General features: G+C 38.6%; 1 protein-coding gene across 43 annotated transcripts in view; it reads left to right on the top strand.

Moving 5' to 3' along the window:
- LOC101746805 (sensory neuron membrane protein 2) overlaps positions 1-21,864 on the top strand; it is a 53,599-nt gene that overhangs the window by 9,691 nt on the left and 22,044 nt on the right. For all 43 annotated transcript variants that reach the window (XM_062671696.1, XM_062671668.1, XM_062671693.1 and 40 more), the window contains one exon: positions 19,078-19,235. In XM_062671696.1, the coding sequence (XP_062527680.1) occupies positions 19,078-19,235 (158 nt within the window). The remainder of the gene's footprint in view (positions 1-19,077; positions 19,236-21,864) is intronic.

Genomic DNA, 21,864 nt, shown 5'->3' with positions numbered 1-21,864 from the left:
CGATGACCTGACTGTTTACAGTAAAGTGGCGTTTAAGACCAGACCTTTCCATAGTAATCAATTAAAAACAAAACTCTGTATAGTGATAATATGTTTTAGACATGGTCATAAAACCGTGGAAAAACCAACGCTACAAAACGATCGTGTACAACTGTACAAACTCGACACATAAGAACAAGGTCGTTGAATACAAGTCGCCGACTGAGTACGGCTTATGGATTTTTAGCTTCATTTATTTCAATTCCATTGTTAGTTTTACCAAGCCCAAGTGGCTGTTCATCAGAAAACAAATAAGTTCTTGTGGCAGGAACTGATTTGAAGTAATCATATTGTGTCGATGAAGAGCACGCGAAAGTTTATTGAGTACTAGATTTAATAATAAATAAATATTTACTAACAATCACGCCACGTTAACTGGTCCCGTGCTAAGTTCGTAAAGGACTTGTGCTACAGGTACCAGATAACGGAAATACATGTAAGATTACTGGTGGTAGGACCTCCTGTGTGTCCGCGCGGGTAGGTACCACCACGCTGCCTATTTCTGCCGTGAAGCAGTAATGCGTTTCGGATTGAAAGGTGGGGCAGCCGTTGTACTTGAGATCTTAGAACTTATATCTCAAGATGGGTAGTACGTTTAGATTTACGTTGTAGATGTCTATGGGCTCCAGTAATCACTTAACACCTAGTGTTGCTTAACAACAGGTGGGCTGTGAGCTCGTCCACCCATATAAGCAATAAAAAAACATTTTCATTATACACATACATATATTTAATATACATCCATAACCCTGGAAAGGACATTTTATATTTATCATACAAATATCTTCCCTTGGCGGGATTCGAACCCGCGACCCCCTTGTGTAGTGACCACTTACCACTACACCAGACGGCCGTTTAATGAACAAACTTGTTGTTTTCCTTGCTACCTATTGGCTAGTAGTCTAAGGGCCTATTCCAGGTACGCGCGGACGGGCAGGTTAGCTCACGGGCTCAACCTAAGAGAATTTACTAGCTTCGCAGAGTCTACCACCGGATTAGCATCGCGACCCACTAAGAAAATCCTACGAGAAACTCAATGGGTTGAAAGAACACCATGAATTGATGTAGCCCGCAAGATTAATTTTCGTAATTATTGGCGATGAAACTTTTTGTACATTGCCCTTTTGTAGTTAATATTTTAAGCTGCTATAGTATATTCTATTTCGATTAACCATTATTACAAAGGACTAAAAATACATTTTGATTGAATGCAAACAATAAAGTAATTTAATACGCCCGGTGATGATTGGATAAATATTAGGAGGAACGAATATTACTAATTTTAATTTTAATAATTAACTAGCTTTTGCCCGCGACTTCGTCCGCGTAGAATAGTTCACAAATCATGCTTTATTTTATAACAAATTTGGTTAGCATAAAAAACCTTATAGTGAGCCAACCTTGACATATAGACATATGCTGTTGCGGACTTTTTTTTAGATCTTTTAAAGAGGAACGATTCTGTCATACATTATTTTAGCAAAACTTTAACCGTTTCTGCAGCGCACGCAGCGGAAGCTCTCAAAAGGGAAAAATAACCGCGATTTTGAAACATTATTTATTGGTTTTTGTTTTGGTTTTAGCGTGATTTTATATAGCCTATAGCCTTACTCGATAAATGGGCTATCTAAAACTGAAAGAATTATTCAAATCGGACCAGTAGTTCCTGAGATTAGCGCGTTGAAGTAAACAAACTGTTCAGCTTTATAATATTAATTAAATAGTATAGATAATCGAAATTTAAATTTAATTCGTATTCTTCTTCGCAATGTTAACGAATGCGAATTTGGTCTTGTTGTCATGTCTCTAAATGCTGCGAAACGATTTCATGTAATACGATTTTAAATTTCGATATACAGTCGAAGCTTGGAATTCACTAGTCAATGTTGGCAGTTGCATTTTTTTTATTTGTCAGCTCTAATAACCATTGTCAGATAAGACGTTTTTTTGTGGCAGGGCGCCGTTCAATCAATAAAGTATCATGAATGGATGGTTTATGGTTCCAAACTCATTTTTTTGTAGTTCTTAGATTGGTACACCTTTTTATTTATTTTAGCGTGGCGTGTGGCGCTGCTTCACAGTGGCGCCTTCCAGTTGAAACCACGCCGCATTCGACCAAATGCCAAAGTCATGTTAACTGTTTTCTTTCACTGTCGCGGTGTTGTGCACTTGGAATAAGAGCCTGAAAGTAAAATGATCTAAATAAAGAAAATTATTTGAGCATTATGCGGCGTTTAAGAGAGCAAAATCGCAAAAGTCCAGATTTGTGGAAATAAAATTCTTGGATTTTGCACCACGATAATTTGCGCTTTCGCACAAGGCCATCGTTGTAAACGAATTTTGGACAAAAAACTCAAAAAATACCAGATATATCAGGCTCCAACAGACTTCTTTCTGTTTCCTAAAAACAAATTACCAATTCGTGGCATACGTTTTCATTCAATAGAAGACATAAAAGAGAATTCGCGACGAGAACTGAACTCAATTCCGGAAAAGGCGCTTAAAATGTTTTGATGATTGGATTATTCATTAGCGTGGGTGTTTCTTTTTTGAAGCAGCCATACTTTGAAGGCTATAAAATAAATTTTGATGAATAACCAATATATTGTGTACGATTGATTTCCTCCCAGTACTGTAATGACAGAGTAAAATATGACGTTTCTGCGCATAGGGGCACGCGGGGTACGTGGGTCTTGATTATCCCCAGGTAATGGGGCCGAAAAAGGGGCCCACGGTGAAAAATGTCGGATAAACCGTGATCCTAGCCATCTAAGCCCATAAAAATCATTACTCACATAGTGAGTGGTACGACATAAAGACAAAGTTGGTAGCTGTTCGGGCCGACGTTTGTGTCATCCGTGTTTCAAAAAACAAACTAATATTCAATAGAGATATTTCATAGATTATAAAACCACTTCGCCATTGCACTCAGGCACGCACGCACGTCGCATAAAATAAAACAATCAATCATAAATTCAGAGTTTAATTTTACATTAATTAAATTCCAAATGTCCATACGAGACAGTAGCATATGGAAATATTACTCAGAGCACTCACCACCCTCTTACCACTTGTTATACTGGTACGAGTAACGCCATCTGTCATGAAATAGCACAAGCGGATATCAACACAAATGATCCTATCCGGAACGTTCGAGACGCGTAACGCCATCTATAATCAAATAGCGAAAACAGATATAGAAACGACCACTTCTATCGGAAGTGTTCTTAAAGTAAAAGCGTTGTATCTCTACAACTCTCTGTCTAAAAAGGCTTACAGGTTCTCTGTCTAAAAAGGGGTGATCTCACCCCTGCCTTTTTATATAGAGAATCTACACGGGCAGAGGGGGTGGTTCCTAGGGCCCGATCCGCGTCCACGTTAAGGGACGCAAGGACCCAACAGTATGAAAGCAGTTCATAAGCACTTCTACTCAAAACTTACTTAATTTTATTAAGATCTCCTGAAAACTCTTTACAAACGTTAAGTAACATTAAATCACATCTAAGTTAATTAACAAGTAATAAAACTACAATTGTTCTTGAGGAAAGACTTTGTCATTAGTGCGAAGGTTCTTTAGTTACGCGATTGCATAAATAATAACTTATTACTCGAATTAATAAGCACTTCATGTAAATAGACGTTAGGAGGATTCTAGAAACCTCATTGTAGAATCATGTTTCATTGTTTCTAAATATATGAGCAGTGACGTAATTCAATATTTATATGCCGTGGCTCCTTCCATGGATTCTTGTTTCTTGCCCTAGATGAGTAGACAAGCTCACAGGTCATCTGGGGTGTCAGAAGGCTGTTCAGATCACGTCGGGGTCACCAGTTTGGAGGCTTAACGACGGAGTGATAATCTTCCACCAAGTGAATGAGCTTGCTCGGTACACCGACGGTCTGAATGTTGGCACGTCGGGTCTTCGTGTCCCCTTGCGGAGGCACGGGTCGGGCCTCACGGCAATCCCCTCTGCCCGGGCTTGGACTCCCTGCCTGACGAGGCAGGGGTGATGATGAGGTTGCTGGTACGATTCTTGAGTGTGGGTCGAATAGAGAATTTGGCATGTTGTTTTACTCTTCTCTTCTCTCTTCCTTTTTCTTTATTCTTCTCTCTTCTTTCTTCTCGTGAGGTCATTCTTTAATGTACCACACCCCTCCGAATGTTGTTTTTTTTTCCTACCTAAGCTGATAGCCTTGAGAGGCTATATCAGCGGAACCTTAACTAGTAGGTGAGCTCACGGGGCTCAAACCTGACGAAGTTTCTAACACGAACCCTAGCAAGAGCCGTGCTTCGCAGAATCTACCACCGGATCGGAAACGCGACCCACTGAGAAGATCCGGCGAGAAACTCAGTGGGCTGTGTCTGAGGGTTCCCGAATGTTGTTGTTCGGAACTTATATATGTCGGCGCGTGTTTTTATAAGCCATTAGTTCATGACTAATAAAGATGGGACGACAAACAACAGATGCAAGCATTCATCGAAAACAACACGTGCAAGATAAGAATCGTAAACAACATCGTCCCACCACGATACCTTGCTATAAAAACGCTCCGTTGTTGTCTCTCGAGCTCAGAAGCGACCGAGCCGCCGTGTCGGACGGAGCGCTCCTGCTTAATATACGCTCTGAGTTCATTTCTGGTTTTATTGACATACGAAGACCGCCCGCTTACCATGTCGCTACCCGAAAGTGGAAATACTCCAACATATATATACAAGATTATCTTGAAAATGTCGTAAGTGCGATTCAGGCATCTGTCAAATATCTTGTATTGTATAGTTATAATGACTACCCGCCACAATCACCAAATATTATTATTTTTTTGAGAGGAAGGATTATTGATGGCTCTGAGACCTTTTACAGTTTTACCAGGACAGGTGGGTGCACACAGACTCGACCAACAGGGATGGGATTTGTTTTGTCAATAGCCACCCGAGCACCTCCGGAGAAGACATAACAACTCAAAGGCAGCTGCTTCGCCAATGAATCTACTATCGGATCGGAATCGCAACTTTTTGGGAAGATTCGGCGAAGAAATGGGTGATGTGTGGTTAGGTTCGACGAGTACGGTAACCAGGGTCCCTAGGTCTGCTCCTAGGGCTATAGCTGAAGGCGTCTAAGGTTAATGAATCTGATGGATCCGTTAGGACATGTCTAGAGTAACTGGCTCCGGGGTGAGCAGGAGTCTGGGGGTAATCAGCGGCGGAAACGATAAGGCGATTGTAATCACCAGATGTCACAATTTGATTGGTATTCAACCATCCTGTGGTGGCCTACTTGATGTTCAGTGGTGATTATCGCGCCTGGGTTATTAAAGCCAGAGACAGCCAAACCACTTCTTACTGCTCAGGACTATTTGGAAACATACTTCAATAAGAATTTCAGGGCTTCCAAAACTTTGAGAGACACTGAACGATTATTTACGTATTAGCTAGCTTTTCGCCGCTTCGTCCACATGGAATATCTACACATTCACTTAATATTTGCCTAGCGATAGACATGTAAGCGAATTAAAATAGTTATTTTTAGCAAGGCACCGTCATAATTCGCCAATTTCAACCAAAATATTTCCAATTCTGAGCACAAATTTCGTCGACCTATAAGTTAGTAAAATCAGTAACAAAATTGAGTGACTTAGAGCTAATAAGCTAATAGTTTAAGCTAATAAGATTAAAATTTCAATACTTAGGACTAGCGTTCGCTCGATAATCAAAATTCAACCGTAACCACTCAAGTTCAAGATTGAATTTTATATTTCTACCAACCCCCAATGTCATGACCCAGACAACAATATCAGTCGCTACGTACTTGTCAAGAAATATAAAACGTTTTTAAGAAAGCCCGCTCGCCGAATTTGGGTGTTTGCACCCCCTTAAGCAGAATCCCTTGGGACTACAACAAAGTCCACGGCAGCGCGGTCTCAATGTTAGCTCCAACCTACTCTATTGCGATAAATTATTGCGATAACTTGTAACTATACTGAGATCTTAGAACTTATATCTCAAGGTGTTTTACGTTGTAATTGTCTATGGGCTCCAGTAACCACTTTACACCAGGTGGGCTGTGAACTCGTCCAACCATCTAAGCAATAAATAAAAAATTGCAAGTCATGAAATAGATGTATTTTTTAATTGTCTTACAGCGTACCGACGAAATCTGACGTGGAATATTTCCCAACTAAATAAAACCTAATCAGAATTGATCTGATCAAATGTAATCAAGTTTTATTTATATATTTTTCTCTACTTAAGTGTAGTTTTTATAATTTTTGTTATTTAAGCTAAGATTTTATTTACATATAATGTTTCATTGTATTTTTATTTCATTATTCTTATTTTTAATATCAAGATTTTGTCAATGATTGCGCTGTCGTAATTTGTAACCTATAATTCAGGTAACATTTGTCATGTACTGCTAATTGGTACAGCTAATTAATGAAGTAAATAAAGTTTGTTTTCATGCTCCACTGTGACTATAACTAATTCTATGAAAAACGTCGACATCTTGAACTCACACGTCTCTAATATCGCAAGTGTGTGGCACGTTTATTTTTGTGAAGGAAGGATAACTTGGCCCTGAAGCCTTTCCAGTTTCACCAGGACAGGTGGACGAGCAAGGGCTCAGCCAGGAGGGGTGGGATTTGCTAACAGTTGCCCGAGTGCCTCCAAACGAAACGTGACAACTCATGAGTTCTTCGCGAATGAGTCTACTACCGGATCGGAATCGCAACCCGCTGAGAAGATCCGGCGAGAAAGTCAGCGGGTTGATGTTTAAGTTCGGAGTGTGGCACGATAACAGAAATCTTCTATAGCGTGCCGACAACAACTATGCCAAGTTTTATCACAATCGGATGATGGCTTACAGACAGACAGACATTTTTTTTAAGTATATACAGGATTAGATACTAAACGAATATGGCCACTTTGTTATAACGACAAAGAAGAAAATTATCTGTTATTATATTCTAGTAATTATAGGGCAAACAGTATTCATAATTTTTTTTATTGTTAACACCTAAACACGTTCATCAAATTTTAAAAATTGGTAAACACACAGAGGAGTCAATGGTACTGTACCGTTTTTTCTTCGCCTATTTAAATATTGAAACTCTTCACCAACAGGTTGATGCCATAAAGGTCTGTTACGTATATTTGAATATGCTGATCCTCATTCCAAAACGTAACGCAGTCTTATCAGCTTAAAACACGCAGTCCCACACATTATCTCCTAGAATATGAGTGGTCTTTATTATTCTTAACGAATATTAATGACGTCCTTAGGGAAATGTATGTGAGAGTCGTTTGGAGTTCGCTAAGCGTTTTATTCCTTTTTGAATATGCCGGACGAAGGGGAAGGTTAGTTGGATTTAAATGTTCCTGCTCAGAAACTTTGGGTTACTACGCCGTAGGGGTCCATTAGGCAAACCTTTCGACAATACATTTTTTAAGTCGTCCCCAACTTGTTATGCTCGCGATTTCGTATGCAAAAACACGTATCGTTCACATGACTGCCCTATAGATATTTTTTGGGTACAGTCGACGGCTTACTTACTTTTCCACCTATACAATAGTTGAAGAGTGAAATTCTGATGAATAAATAATAAAATATTAATAAATAAAACAAAAAGGAACCAGTTTTATTTTTTCTGGTTTGAGTCCTTTAAATAAAATCGTCTGTTTTATATGTGTACATTTATATAGTATATAAATAAGGTGCCTCCATATGCCATTAAAAATAATTTATGAGTGTAGATAAATCGTATCTATATAAGTATATTATATATATATATATGTGGGAATATTTAGGTGTAACCATTGGCCACACCGACCTGACAGATGACAGATGGTGCATGAAGTATAAGTGACAGATTGATTAAGACGAAATAAGAAAAGACGTATATTTTTGTGAACTTATGATTAAATAAAATTTAACAAATTCGCTAATTTCATTGTGCACCGCGATCCCACAAAACTTTGGGGGTTCGTCCGGGATCGAAATAGACATCAAGATCGGTGATCAGTGTACAAAAGTTGCGAACAAAGACTACGCACACGGGAAAAAGTGAGGGTATTTTCACATTTCAAATTTCACGTGAAGACGTTTACAAAGAATTCTATTGATAGTAAAATGCCTCGGAAGGGTGCTAAAGAAGACGAAGAATGCTTTGCTGAACCTGCTCCACAAATTTCCTTCTGCGAATTAGAAAAATCTATGACTGCATTTTCTGGTGACGATGCATACGGCGTGGATACCTTTATAAAGGATTTTGAAGATATCGCTAATCTCATGCAATGGACGGGCATTGAAAAACTGATCTACGCAAAAAGGCTTTTGAAGGGGACAGCAAAATTGTTCCTGAGATCTTTGACAGGTACGACTACATGGGAACTCTTGAAAACGGGATTAAAAGAGGAATTTGGACTACATCTGAACAGCGCAGCCATTCACAAGACCATATCAAATAGGAAGATGAAACCAGGTGAAACCTACCAACAATATTTTTTGCAACTCAAAGAACTAGCAGTACTCGGAAATATTGAAGATGACGCCCTAATGGAATACATCATTGATGGCATCCCTGACAATGAAATGAATAAAACTATACTATATGGAGCTTCCAACATCAAAGAATTTAGGAAAAAACTTGATTTATATGCTGAAATAAAGAAGAAATGTCGAACGTCAAACAAAGCTTATAATCAATCAACAACATCCAAGCCTACAACATCTGGATGGAAGAAACCATTACCTAAGAAGAGATGTTTCAACTGCGGAGACCTAGATCATGAATCTTCAGGCTGCTCTAAAGGAATAAAGTGCTTCCGTTGTAATGACTTTGGACATAAGTCAACTGACTGTCCCAAAAATATAAAGAAGACTCTAGAAATAAAATGTAACAAGAAGAATGATAGCCAAGCACCCTACAAAGAAGTTATGATCAATAATGTTATGGTAAAATCACTTATTGACACTGGCAGTGATGTGAACCTAATGAATGAATCTACATTTACTCAAATACATGGCGACACTTGTAACTACCATCCTGATTTAGTACAAAGCCTGACAGGCATTGGTGACTGTGAGGTACATACAAGAGGCTCATGTACTCCAAGAATTGAGATTGATGGTTGCCAATGTGAAGCAACGTTCTATATCATCGAAGATGACAAAATACCAGTTGATGTAATAATAGGGAACCCAATATTACAGGACATAGAACTCAGTTTTAAGTCTGGTGTTATTTCTGCTAAAAGAATTTTACAAGTCACAATGTTAGAGGATCAGGCTGAGGAACCAATGATTATAGGAAATTTCAAATATAAAGATCAGATTGAGAAAATACTGACAGAATATGACCCTGGAAAATGTTCTAAAGAATCCAGAGTTGAATTAAAGTTATTACTTACTGATGAAACCCCAGTGTACCAGAATCCACGACGCCTATCCCCTTTAGAACTAGAAATTGTAGATAAACAAATTAAGGAATGGCTAAAGGATGGTATAATTAAACCAAGTAATTCAGACTTTGCAAGTCCAATAGTACTGGCAAAAAAGAAGAATAAAGGATATCGACTGTGTGTCGACTATCGAAAACTAAACAAAAAGATAATTAAAGAGAGATTTCCTCTTCCACTCATAGAAGACCAGATAGACAGGTTGAAAGACGCTACAATGTTTACAACATTGGACCTGAAAAATGGATTTTTTCATGTTAATGTTTGCAAGGAGAGCCAGAAGTATACATCGTTTGTGACTCCTCGTGCCCAATTCGAATTTCAAAAAATGCCTTTTGGTCTCTCCGTTGGACCCTCTGTGTTCCAGAGATTTGTTAATGATGTGTTTCAGGACCTGATCTTAAATGGTGTGGTGTTGACCTATTTAGATGATTTGATCCTGCCATTTAAACTTCCTAAAGAAGGTATTGAGAAGTTACAAAAAGTTTTATACAGAGCTGAAGAATATGGACTAACTTTCAACTGGAGTAAATGTCAATTTATGCAGAAGAAAATTAACTATTTGGGTTATATCATTGAGGATGGTAAAATCAGTCCATCAAAAGAGAAAGTGACTGCTGTTGCTCGTTTTCCAACCCCACACAATATTAAGACTTTACAATCATTTCTTGGACTTACAGGATATTTCAGAAAATTTATCAAAAATTATTCTCTTATAGCAAGACCGTTAACCAACCTTTTGAAAAAAGGTGTTATTTTCAATTACGACGAAGAATGTGAGAAGGCAGTTGAGACCCTCAGAACTATTCTGTGTCAATCACCAGTTTTGCAGATCTACAATCAAGACTTAGAAACCGAACTCCACACTGATGCAAGTGCTGACGGCTATGGAGCTGTATTATTACAAAGAAACCTGAAAGATAATAAGATGCATCCAGTTTACTACATGAGCAGGAAGACTTCACCTGCAGAAAAGAAGTATCATAGTTACTATTTAGAAGTTTTGGCTGTTGTTGAAGCTATCAAGAAATTCAGAGTTTACCTGCTTGGAATCCATTTCAAAATAATCACTGACTGCTCTGCTCTGACAACAACTCTAAAGAAAAAAGACTTACCTCCAAGAGTAGCACGCTGGGCTCTGTTGCTTGAAGAATATAATTACACTATTGAACATAGACCTGGAATAAGAATGAAGCATGCTGACGCTCTCAGTAGACAACCTGTAGAAAACATTTTTATACTTACCGACACAACCGCCCGCCTCCGTAGAGCACAAGATGATGACCTAAAAATAAAACTAATTAAAAAGGTATTAGAAAAAGAACATTATGATGACTTTATGATTGAAGCTGGAATATTATGGAAAATAAAAGATGGAAAAAAATTAATGGTGGTACCTAAGAAAATGCAAAATGAAATTATTAGAAAAAATCATGACAAGGGACATTTTGGATTAATTAAAACAGAGGAGTTGATTTCCAGAAACTATTACTTTGAAAACATGAAAGATAAGATCAAATCAGTATTAGAAAACTGCATAGAGTGTATTTTAATTTCACATAAAAAGGGAAAATCCGAAGGTTTTCTGCATGCCATAGACAAAGGAGACATACCACTATCTACTTACCATATTGACCATTTGGGATCGTTGACATCAACAAATAAGAATTACAAGTATATAATCACAGTTGTAGATGGGTTCACAAAATTTACATGGATTTACCCAACAAAGACTTTATCCACTGATGAAGTTATTGACAAACTGAAGATTCAACAACAGACTTTTGGTTCACCACAGAGGATTATTAGTGACAGAAGTACCTCCTTTACATCCAACACTTTTAAAGAATTTTGTGAAACTGAAGGAATCTTACATCACATTATTACTACTGGCCAACCTAGAGGTAATGGTCAGGTTGAGAGAGTCCATCAGATAATAATTGATGCTCTAAGTAAATTATCAGCAGATGATCCCACCAAGTGGTACAAACACATCAGTAATATCCAGAGATGCTTAAATGGTTCATTTCAAAGAAGCATTAAGATGTCACCCTTTGAATTACTGACAGGAGTCAAAATTAATAATAAAAATGAAGCTATCTACAATTTAATTAATGAAGAGAATCTTAAATTTTTCTGTGATGAAAGAGAAGACTTGAGGAAGAAAACAAGGGAGAACATACAAAAAATTCAAGATGAGAATAGAAGAAATTTTAACCGAAGACGAAGGAAACCCAGAGAATATGAAGTAGGAAATCTTGTTGCTATCAAGAGGACACAATTTGTGCAAGGCTACAAACTGCATCCAAGATACTTAGGACCTTATGAAGTCGTGAAAAAGAAGAGGAACGACCGTTATGATCTCCAGAGAATTGGTCAAGGTGAAGGACCCCATCACACCAGTAGCTCCGCGGATATGATGAAACCTTGGGTCGCTGATGCTGTCGAGTATGAGTCATCTGGGGCAGACGACTGAGCAGGACGGCCGTGTGGGAATATTTAGGTGTAACCATTGGCCACACCGACCTGACAGATGACAGATGGTGCATGAAGTATAAGTGACAGATTGATTAAGACGAAATAAGAAAAGACGTATATTTTTGTGAACTGATGATTAAATAAAATTTAACAAATTCGCTAATTTCATTGTGCACCGCGATCCCACATATATATATATATATATATATATTGTTAGAAGATGATGATGACATTGGACGCGTGGCCTAAGTGACGTCAAGGATGGTGTGATGTCGGGAAGGCGCGTGGCGAGATATTGTTGGAGGGGCGCGTTTAGGCTCGAGGCGCGTTGGCACAAGACATCGTTCTCTTTTGCTTGCGACAGTCGGGACGGACGGACGTTCACATCGTTGCACAATCGTTGTATTTTATTATTCAAAGTTATTATTGTCAAAGTTTAGTTGTTGTCAAGATTTAGTTGCATTTTGTTAACCTTAGTTAATTTACATTGTTGGTTATAATTAAAGTGATTTCTGTCTAGGTTATATCGTTTATATTTTTTTTTTTTAATAGTAAAATTAGGGTGTTGATAATATCAGAAGTGGGATACGCATAAAGTTTTCATATCTTTGTGTGTATCCTTAAGCCTACTGTGCTATTCTGAAACATTGTTCTAAAACAAAGTCGAAATGTCAAAGTCAAGTACAGGTAGAGGTAAAAATAATAAAACACGTGAACGTTCTCCGAATCCTGGACTGTACCAACAACTTCAAGCGATTGTATCTCGCCTGAATGCGTTGGAAGACAATTCAAGGTCTGGTATAGCGACTGTTGTTGAGAGGCAGCCTGCGGTGGAGTCATCGGGATCGGCGGGCAGTGCTGTGGTGCCGTGCGTGGTTCTGGCTTCTGAGCAAAGCACGACACCGCCATTGGTGCCTACGCCGGTTCCACGAGTTTCCGCTGACGATTGCGTCGCTGCCGAGGTAGCCGGTAAAATTGTAAGCGCAATTAATGAATTGAATCTGGTAAGGCCGAACCATATTTATATATCAAACTTTGATCCCGATTTAAATGATATTAATGTTTGGTGTGATGAAGTTGATCATGCACGTGTCATTTATAGGTGGACCGATAGGGAGTGCTTATCTCATATTGGTAATTGCCTTAAAGGCGATGCTCGTGTGTGGTTAAATGAATGGGTCACCAATGACCGTAGCTGGTCTAATTTTAAACGCGAGTTTAAGCCGTTGTGTCCCCGTCGGGTAGATGTTGCAAATATCCTTTTTGATGTTATGAAAACCGATTCCAACAACTATCCTACATACGCGGAATATGTTAGGCGATCTTTATTGCGTCTTCGTATAGTAAATGGACTTAGTGACGAATTAGTTTCAGCAATAGTGATCCGGGGTATCGTTGATCCACAAATTCGTGCGGCCGCTACAAACGCGAGGTTATTGCCTAACGATTTAGTTGAGTTTTTCTCCATATATGTAAAGCCTACACCTCAAACAAAAACAAATCATAATACTCGCACTGTAGCTGGTCGCTTTCATAATACACAATTCTCATCACGTAAAAGAGAGCATAGTTCTAGTAGAACCGGTTGTTACGTATGTGGATCATTTGGCCATAGACAAGTGAATTGCCCTAAGCGAACGAGAAAACGTTCGCCTACTGTGAATGATAGATTCACATCTGTACCCGCTGCCAGCTCCTCTGTGCAGAAGCCTGAACCTTGTTCTTTTTGTAAAAAGCTGGGCCATAAAGTAGAGCAGTGTTTCTTTAAGCAGCGTTCTGAAGCTCGAGGAAAATCTAACGTGAATTTTTGCCGTGATACTGTAAATGACTATAGAAAAAATGATATAGCTACTGCGATCGTACAGGGTGTACCAGTCGATATCCTGATAGATAGTGGATCCACAGTCTCGCTTATGTCTGAATCAATTGTAAAACATTTTCAATGTAAACGAGTACCCTCATTTTGCGTGTTACGAGGAATTGGTGACTGTGATACTGAATCTCGCTATTTTACTACTTTGACAGTTGAGTTTCCCGAAATCACACTAGAAATAGACTTTCAAATTGTTAGTGACAAGTTCATGAATACTCCAGTCATAATCGGTACTGACGTTTTGAATCGGGAAGGTGTCACGTATATTAGGAAAAAGGGCATACAGCGCTTAACTCGGGTAGAAAAGGTTTTTACTGCTGAGACAACTGAACTTAATTCAATCCCTACCGTGAATACTTCATTAACAGGTGAAGAAAAAAATAAATTATTAGCTTTGGTACGAAAATTTTCAAAATACCTTATAACTGGTACCGCGGCCAGTACTGTTACAACTGGATCCATGCAAATTCGACTCAGCAATGAAACTCCTATTGTTTACAGACCTTACAAATTATCATTTAGCGAAAAACTTCGCGTTAGAGAAATTATTAAAGATCTTCTTGATAAAGGTGTGATTAGGGAGTCTGAATCGGAGTTCTCGAGTCCGATATTGCTAGTTAAGAAAAAGGACGGCAGTGACAGGATGTGCGTGGACTTTCGGGCTCTTAATGCGAATACTGTGAAGGATCGCTATCCATTGCCGTTAATAGACGATCACATTGACCGGTTAGGTAGCGCAAAATATTTTACAAGCCTCGATATGGCCACTGGTTTCCACCAGATTCCTTTAGCAAACGACTCCATTCACAAAACCGGTTTTGTGACACCCGAAGGTCATTTTGAATACCTTAAAATGCCCTACGGGTTAGCCAATGCCCCGGTTGTTTATCAACGTATTATAACTAATACTCTGAAAGCCTTTAGTGAGACAGGGAGGGCTTTAATCTATATCGATGATGTTTTAATACCTAGTCAGACCATTGATGAAGGCCTAAATACTCTGCGTGAAATCTTTGAAACACTAACTAAGGCGGGCTTCTCAATTAATTTAAAAAAATGCAAGTTTCTTGCTAACGAAATTGAATATTTGGGCAGAACTATCAGCAATGGTCAGGTTAGGCCGAGTGCGTATAAAGTAGAAGCATTGACAAGAGCCCCGAAGCCTGGTAATGTTAAACAAGCTAGACAATTTTTAGGTCTAGCGGGTTATTTTCGGCGCTATATTCCTGCATATTCGTTGCAGACAGCTTGTATTTCTAATCTGTTTCGTAAAGGTGTTGAGTTTAAATGGGGTGATGAACAGGAACAAGTACGCCAGTATATAATTACGCGTTTAACCAGTGAACCTGTCCTCAATATATTTAATCCATCATTATTAACAGAAGTACACACTGATGCTTCTTCTCGAGGGTATGGAGCTGTTTTACTTCAGACTCATGGGAATAATAATAAACGCGTGGTGGGATATTTTAGTAAAGTTACCCAAGGCGCCGAACCACGCTATCACTCCTATGAGCTGGAGACACTCGCTGTGGTCAAGGCTCTGCAGCATTTCAGGCACTACCTCATAGGTATACATTTCAAGGTAGTTACAGACTGCAACGCTTTGAAGCTTACCCAACGTAAAAAAGATTTACTACCGAGAGTCGCTCGGTGGTGGATCTACTTACAAGATTATGATTTTTCGTTAGAGTATCGTAAGGGCGCTGTGCTATCTCATGCCGACTATCTAAGTCGTAATCCTATAAATGTTTGTGAAATTGGTAGACCGCATAACTGGGCACAGATAGCACAGAGTGCTGATGAAGAAACTCGGAATTTAATACAAAAGTTACAAAACGGTGAATTAGATGAGACACGCTATGTAACTAAAAATGATGTTCTTTATTATAAATTTGATTCTGTTGGCCAACCTAGTAAATTATTATGTTATATTCCAAGAGGACATCGCCTCAGTTTGTTACGAATCTTTCATGATGAGCATCATCATATTGGAGTAGATAAGACGCTTGATCTAATATTAAACCATTTTTGGTTTCCTAGTCTAAGACAATTTGTTCGTAAATATGTACGCCATTGTATAGTATGTCTTTCACACAAAAAAATACCACGTCAACCCTTGCAGCCGATCGAGTCGTGGGAGAAACCGGACGTACCCTTTGACACGGTACATAGTGATGTCTTGGGTCCTCTTCCCGAATCGAACGGTTACAAATTTGTTGTCTTGATAATTGACGCTTATAGTAAGTTCTGTCTACTAAATCCTATGCGTAAGCAGGATGCAACAGAGTTAAAATTAGTATTTGAAAACGCTGTATCTTTATTTGGTGCACCTAGGCAGATTGTAACCGATAGGGGTAGAATGTACGAAAATAGATCATTTAGACAATGGGTATCAGACGTAGGTAGTAATTTATTCTTTATGACGCCAGAGATGCACCAGAGTAACGGTCAGGCTGAGAGATATTGCAGAACAGTTCTTAATATGATTCGTGTGGAGGTAAATTTCAGAAACGAAAATTGGTCAGAAGTTTTGTGGAAACTGCAGCTCACCCTGAACGTTACGAAACAAAAGTCCACTCAATATTCACCTTTATATTTGTTAATTGGTAGCGATGCTGTGACGCCCGTCATTCGTTCCGTTGTACGCGATGTGGCTCTAGAAGGAACAAGTGCCAACAGAGAAACCTTACGCGAGCTTGCCCGACAAAGAGCTTCTCAACTGCTGGACAAAAACCGAAAACAGCAGGACACTCGAGTAAATGAACGGCGCAAACCCCCGCGTACTTTCCATGAAAACGACGTGGTCTTCGTGCATAAGAATAGCCAGTCTGTTGGAAAGCTGGATTCTGGTATGCGTGGCCCGTACAAAATAGTGCGTGCGCTGCCACATGGACGTTATGAACTGAAGCTTCTTTCTGGCTCACTTGGGAAGACCACGGAAGCTGCTGCAGAATTTATAAGTGCCTGGCACGGAGAGTGGACGCCGGATGTGTGCACCGCATTTTTCGAGTGTGAGCATAATTTGTAACAGTAATTGGGTTTGTTTCTTTTTGTCATTTAACTGGCATAAATGAAGCCGGTCTTTACTACTTGTTGGTCATCCTGAGGGCTCTGACACCTGTTTTATTTTGAGATATACTGCGGTCACTGTCTCGGGCAACCTGAGGGCTCTGCCACTGTATACATTAGCTTATTATGAGATATACTGCGGTCACTGTCTCGGGCAACCTGAGGGCTCTGCCACTGTATACAATAAGACATTAACTTATTTTGAGATATACTGCGGTCACTGTCTCGGGCAACCTGAGGGCTCTGCCACTGTATAAATTAACTTATTTTGAGATATACTGCGGTCACTGTCTCGGGCAACCTGAGGGCTCTGCCACTGGAAGAATTTGTGAAGACATGCTACGGAAATTGTCACTGAACAACAACTTCCCAACGGTCAGCAACATAATATTGTATTTCTGTGTGTCATTTTTAATGCAAACAATCTATTTTTAGGTGATGAGAATAGCTCTGAGGAAGGTATTGTCGCCGGTCCATCACACCGCCATGACGACATAGTACCTCTAGACGGACCTATTAATGCGGGCGAGGACGCTCCGCCGTCAGGAGAGGCCGTGTTAGAAGATGATGATGACATTGGACGCGTGGCCTAAGTGACGTCAAGGATGGTGTGATGTCGGGAAGGCGCGTGGCGAGATATTGTTGGAGGGGCGCGTTTAGGCTCGAGGCGCGTTGGCACAAGACATCGTTCTCTTTTGCTTGCGACAGTCGGGACGGACGGACGTTCACATCGTTGCACAATCGTTGTATTTTATTATTCAAAGTTATTATTGTCAAAGTTTAGTTGTTGTCAAGATTTAGTTGCATTTTGTTAACCTTAGTTAATTTACATTGTTGGTTATAATTAAAGTGATTTCTGTCTAGGTTATATCGTTTATATTTTTTTTTTTTAATAGTAAAATTAGGGTGTTGATAATAATATATATATATATTTTTTTATTTGCTTCAGATTTTGCATCCACATTACATTAATTAATAATAAAATTTCATATAGAATTACAAATTTAAATAAAAACAATAACAACAATTTGGAAATAAAATAAAAATAATAACAATAATAAAACAAAAAATTATTTTAATCTATTTTTGTTTATTTGCTTGTATTGAATAGGCTCCGAAACTACTGAACCGATTTGAAAAATTCTTTCACTGTTTGGAAGCTACACTATTCCCGAGTGTTATAAGCTATAATCTTTTTTTGCAAAATTGAGGGATCCTTACTAAAACTCCAATAATGTAACTCAAGGTGTAACAAAATTACCTAAAATATTCTTTACTGCGTGCGCTACGAAAACTATTGATGATAGAATAAAATAATGTACTACGACTTTGTCCTCCTCCTCCGTGCGTCGTATTCCTCAGTTCTGAGGGTCGTGACCTTTACTGAGCACTTTTGTCAGGACGACAAAAGTGCGACGACTTATATTAATGTGTTCTACGACTTTGTAGAACACATTAATATAAGTATTTACAAAAAGTGTCGCGACAGCATATTTCTAACTATTGTGGTTATGTCGCAATAAGTGTTCCTTTATTTAAAAAAATAAAACAACGTCGTTGAAATTTTTGTTAAAGATCCGAGCGGAGCCGGAGCGCGCCGCTATATATAATATAAGTGTAAAATAATTGTTTTACCTTAGATGTATCATGCAGAGATTCATTTAGTGACGCTTGTTATATAATATAGAAAATAATCAATTAAATATTTACATTCAACCATCGACTGATTATGTACTCTGTATAACGTAGAATAACGTAGAATGAATTAGGGAAGGAAAAAAATAGAGAAGGAAGGAAATAGGCAATTTCTCTAATATAACTGAAAGTGAAAAAGAAGATAAGTAGAAGATGTCGTAAACGGTTCCCCAAGCCCTAGGTCTATTGAACCTTGAACATTCAAGGACTTGTGAGTGAAATGCTGTTCATATAAGAAGTTTTCTAATTGAAAATAATTCCGGCTTGATATCCACTTTCTTTTTCACTTTAAAATTTCCATCTCTCAAAAGAAAATTCTTATTTAAGGCAATACCCACATACGTGCCGGAGATAGAACGAACCTACCGCTATTGTTATTAGCGGAGTGAGGAGTCTCTTATAGACTTAGATTAGATTACTTAATCATGATGCAGCAGTGATAAATCTTTTTCGTTTTTCCTTTCAGAACGTTCAGATATCAAACACTTCGAAGATGTACGATAAATGGGTGAAGCTCCCGATGCCTTTGGACTTCAAAATCTACGTTTTCAATGTGACCAACCGCGACGCTATTAATCAAGGAGAAAAACCGAATCTAAAGGAAATTGGACCCTATGTGTACAAGTAAGAATTATTTTTTATTTACTTTTTTTTTATTTTTTTTTTTTTTATTTATAATTAGATTTTATTTACAAGGAACTATGTAGAATTACCTCATTATATTTTATGGGTTTTTGGAACGAAGTTCCTTATGTGACGATGCGGACGGGTCCTCTAACCGGGAAAAAACGTCCGTAACGTAAGATTTTTTCTATGTAGTTTGTTATCAACAGATGTCGCTGCTCGTAAATTCAACAATTCCTGAATCGCGGTGACGAGATCTTACACAGTTGATAGACGTTCTCGTATTTCTCTTACTAAATAATATTTACCTGGCGCAAGGGATACCGTGATCGTACAGGCGATTCCCCCAGAGCGAGGCTGCTCCATTGTACTGCAGAGTGGTTGACCCTTGCGATTATTTTTATTTTTAGCAATAAAGAAAACATGATAAAATATGTATACCCGAATAATTATTTTCTTTATACTTCGAATAGAACTTAAAATTATTATTTTTATAATAACGTTTTTTTTCTATTATTCTAAATGGGCGAACTATCTATGAGTTTGAAGTGATCCTGGATACCTTTTTTATGATTGACGCATTACTGGTGGCCCGGAGGCCTTTCCAGTTTCACCAGGACAGGTGGGCGAGCAAAGGAGAGTTGGGATTTGCTAACAGCTGCCCGGAGTGCGAGTGAAAAATGCTAGGAATTCCCTGGACAGCACGTCGCACCAACGTGTCGATCCTCCAAGAACTCCATATAAAGACGAGGCTTTCCACAATCTGCCTTCGTAGAGTCCTGAATTACTTCGGTCACATTGCAAGAAAGGAAAACGACAGCTTGGAGAAGCTAATGGTGACTGGCAAGGTGGATGGAAGAAGACCACGAGGTAGACGCCCGACGCGTCGGACTGACCAGATCCGCACAACCCTCGACACCACAGTTCACGATGCTCTACACTCGGCAGCAGATAGAGGCAATTGGCACGGAATGATCCGGAATAGACTCTTGTTGCGAGGAGGTGGTCACAGCCCACAGTATTGCGGAAACCATAGTGAGAAGAAGAAGCCCAAATGCCTAAGGGGACCTAACAACTCAAGAGGAGCTGCTTCGCGGATGAATCTACCACCGGATAAGTGGATATCCGAATCTGTTGACATCACACCATAAATGCCTTTACAGATAAATTTTATACATCTATAGTACAGAATAGTAAATCAAACCCGCAAAATTATAATTTGCGTAATTACTGGTGGTAGAACCTCTAGTGAGTCCGCGCAGATAGGTACCACCACCCTGTCTATTTCTGCCGTGAAGCAGTAATGCGTTTCGGTTTGAAGGGTGGGGCAGCCGTTGTAACTATACTGAGACCCTTAGAACACATATCTCAAGGTGGGTGGCGCATTTACGTTGTAGATGTCTATGGGCTCCAGTAACCACTTAACACCAGGTGGGCTGTGAGCTCGTCCAACCATATAAGCATTAAAAAAAAAATTGGTTATTGGTTCTTAGAAGTACTAACGCTTCCGGCATCATTCCACTTCCGACTTCATAATGAAACAAGTTAGCCAACCAACAAATATGCTGACAGTTAGCGGTAACGGGTGGTAGATGTGTAATTTACAAAGGCATGCATCACATTACTATGTCACTGGTAATCGGAGTTAAATAATATGTTGTGTAAAAAATCATTGTTAAAAACGACATGCTATACGAATTGCAAAGATAATAATGATTACATGTTTGTACTTCGCAATAGAGTTGGCTTGGCTAAGGGCTTAGGTTTAACCAATAGTAGATGATGACCGATTTATATTTAAATACGAATTACATATTGATAAAATGATGAAATATTCCAAGATCGTTTAGGATTTTTTAAGTGAACACGTGAGTTAAAAAGACACAAATAATATAAATAAACAATTCATATTCTTGGTCTAACCTTAAACCAAACACTCATTGGCTTCGGGTGGCTTAACAACGCCATCTGCTGAAATAGCTTTAGTGTTATTGTGTCTTTAAAGCAGTTAGTTGCTTTCAATTACGAAAAATAGTTTTATTATTCGCCAATAGATGTCGGGAAGAGTCATAAAGTTGATTATTGATAAAGTTGATTTTTAAAAAACACGAATAAAACAATATTTTCTGAAAATAAATCGTAGCTAGATCGATTTATCGCCCCCGAAATCCCCTGTATACTAAATTTTATGAAAATCATTGGAGCCGTTTCCGAGATTCAGATTATATATTTATATACAAGATAGAGATAAAAGAGAGAGAAGATATAAGATTAAAGCGCAAATGAATATTTCCGTGATTACTGGACTGCCTTCCGATGTATATTCAATATAATGAAAGTGTCTATAAGTGGATTAAGGGTTGGTATTGTAATCTTCGGAGGCACACCACAGTCTTACTCCGCGGTTGAGGTCTCAAAAGCTATTGTCCTACCCTTCAATGCATTACAGCTTCGCTACAGAAATATATAAAATAATGAAAGGATTTTATGGATGATCAAATAATTTCAGAATGTTCTGGAAGTATTTATGTACGACATAAGTTATTTGAATGCGTATAAGACTACAATTATCTATATTTTTACAATTGAAGACATGAGTGGATGAAGGGGATATGATATAATTTGTTAA

The sequence above is a fragment of the Bombyx mori genome, chromosome 13 (genome assembly GCF_030269925.1).
Source record: "Bombyx mori chromosome 13, ASM3026992v2".
Taxonomy (NCBI): Eukaryota; Metazoa; Arthropoda; class Insecta; order Lepidoptera; family Bombycidae; genus Bombyx; species Bombyx mori.
This window is presented reverse-complemented; position numbering and strand designations above follow the sequence as displayed.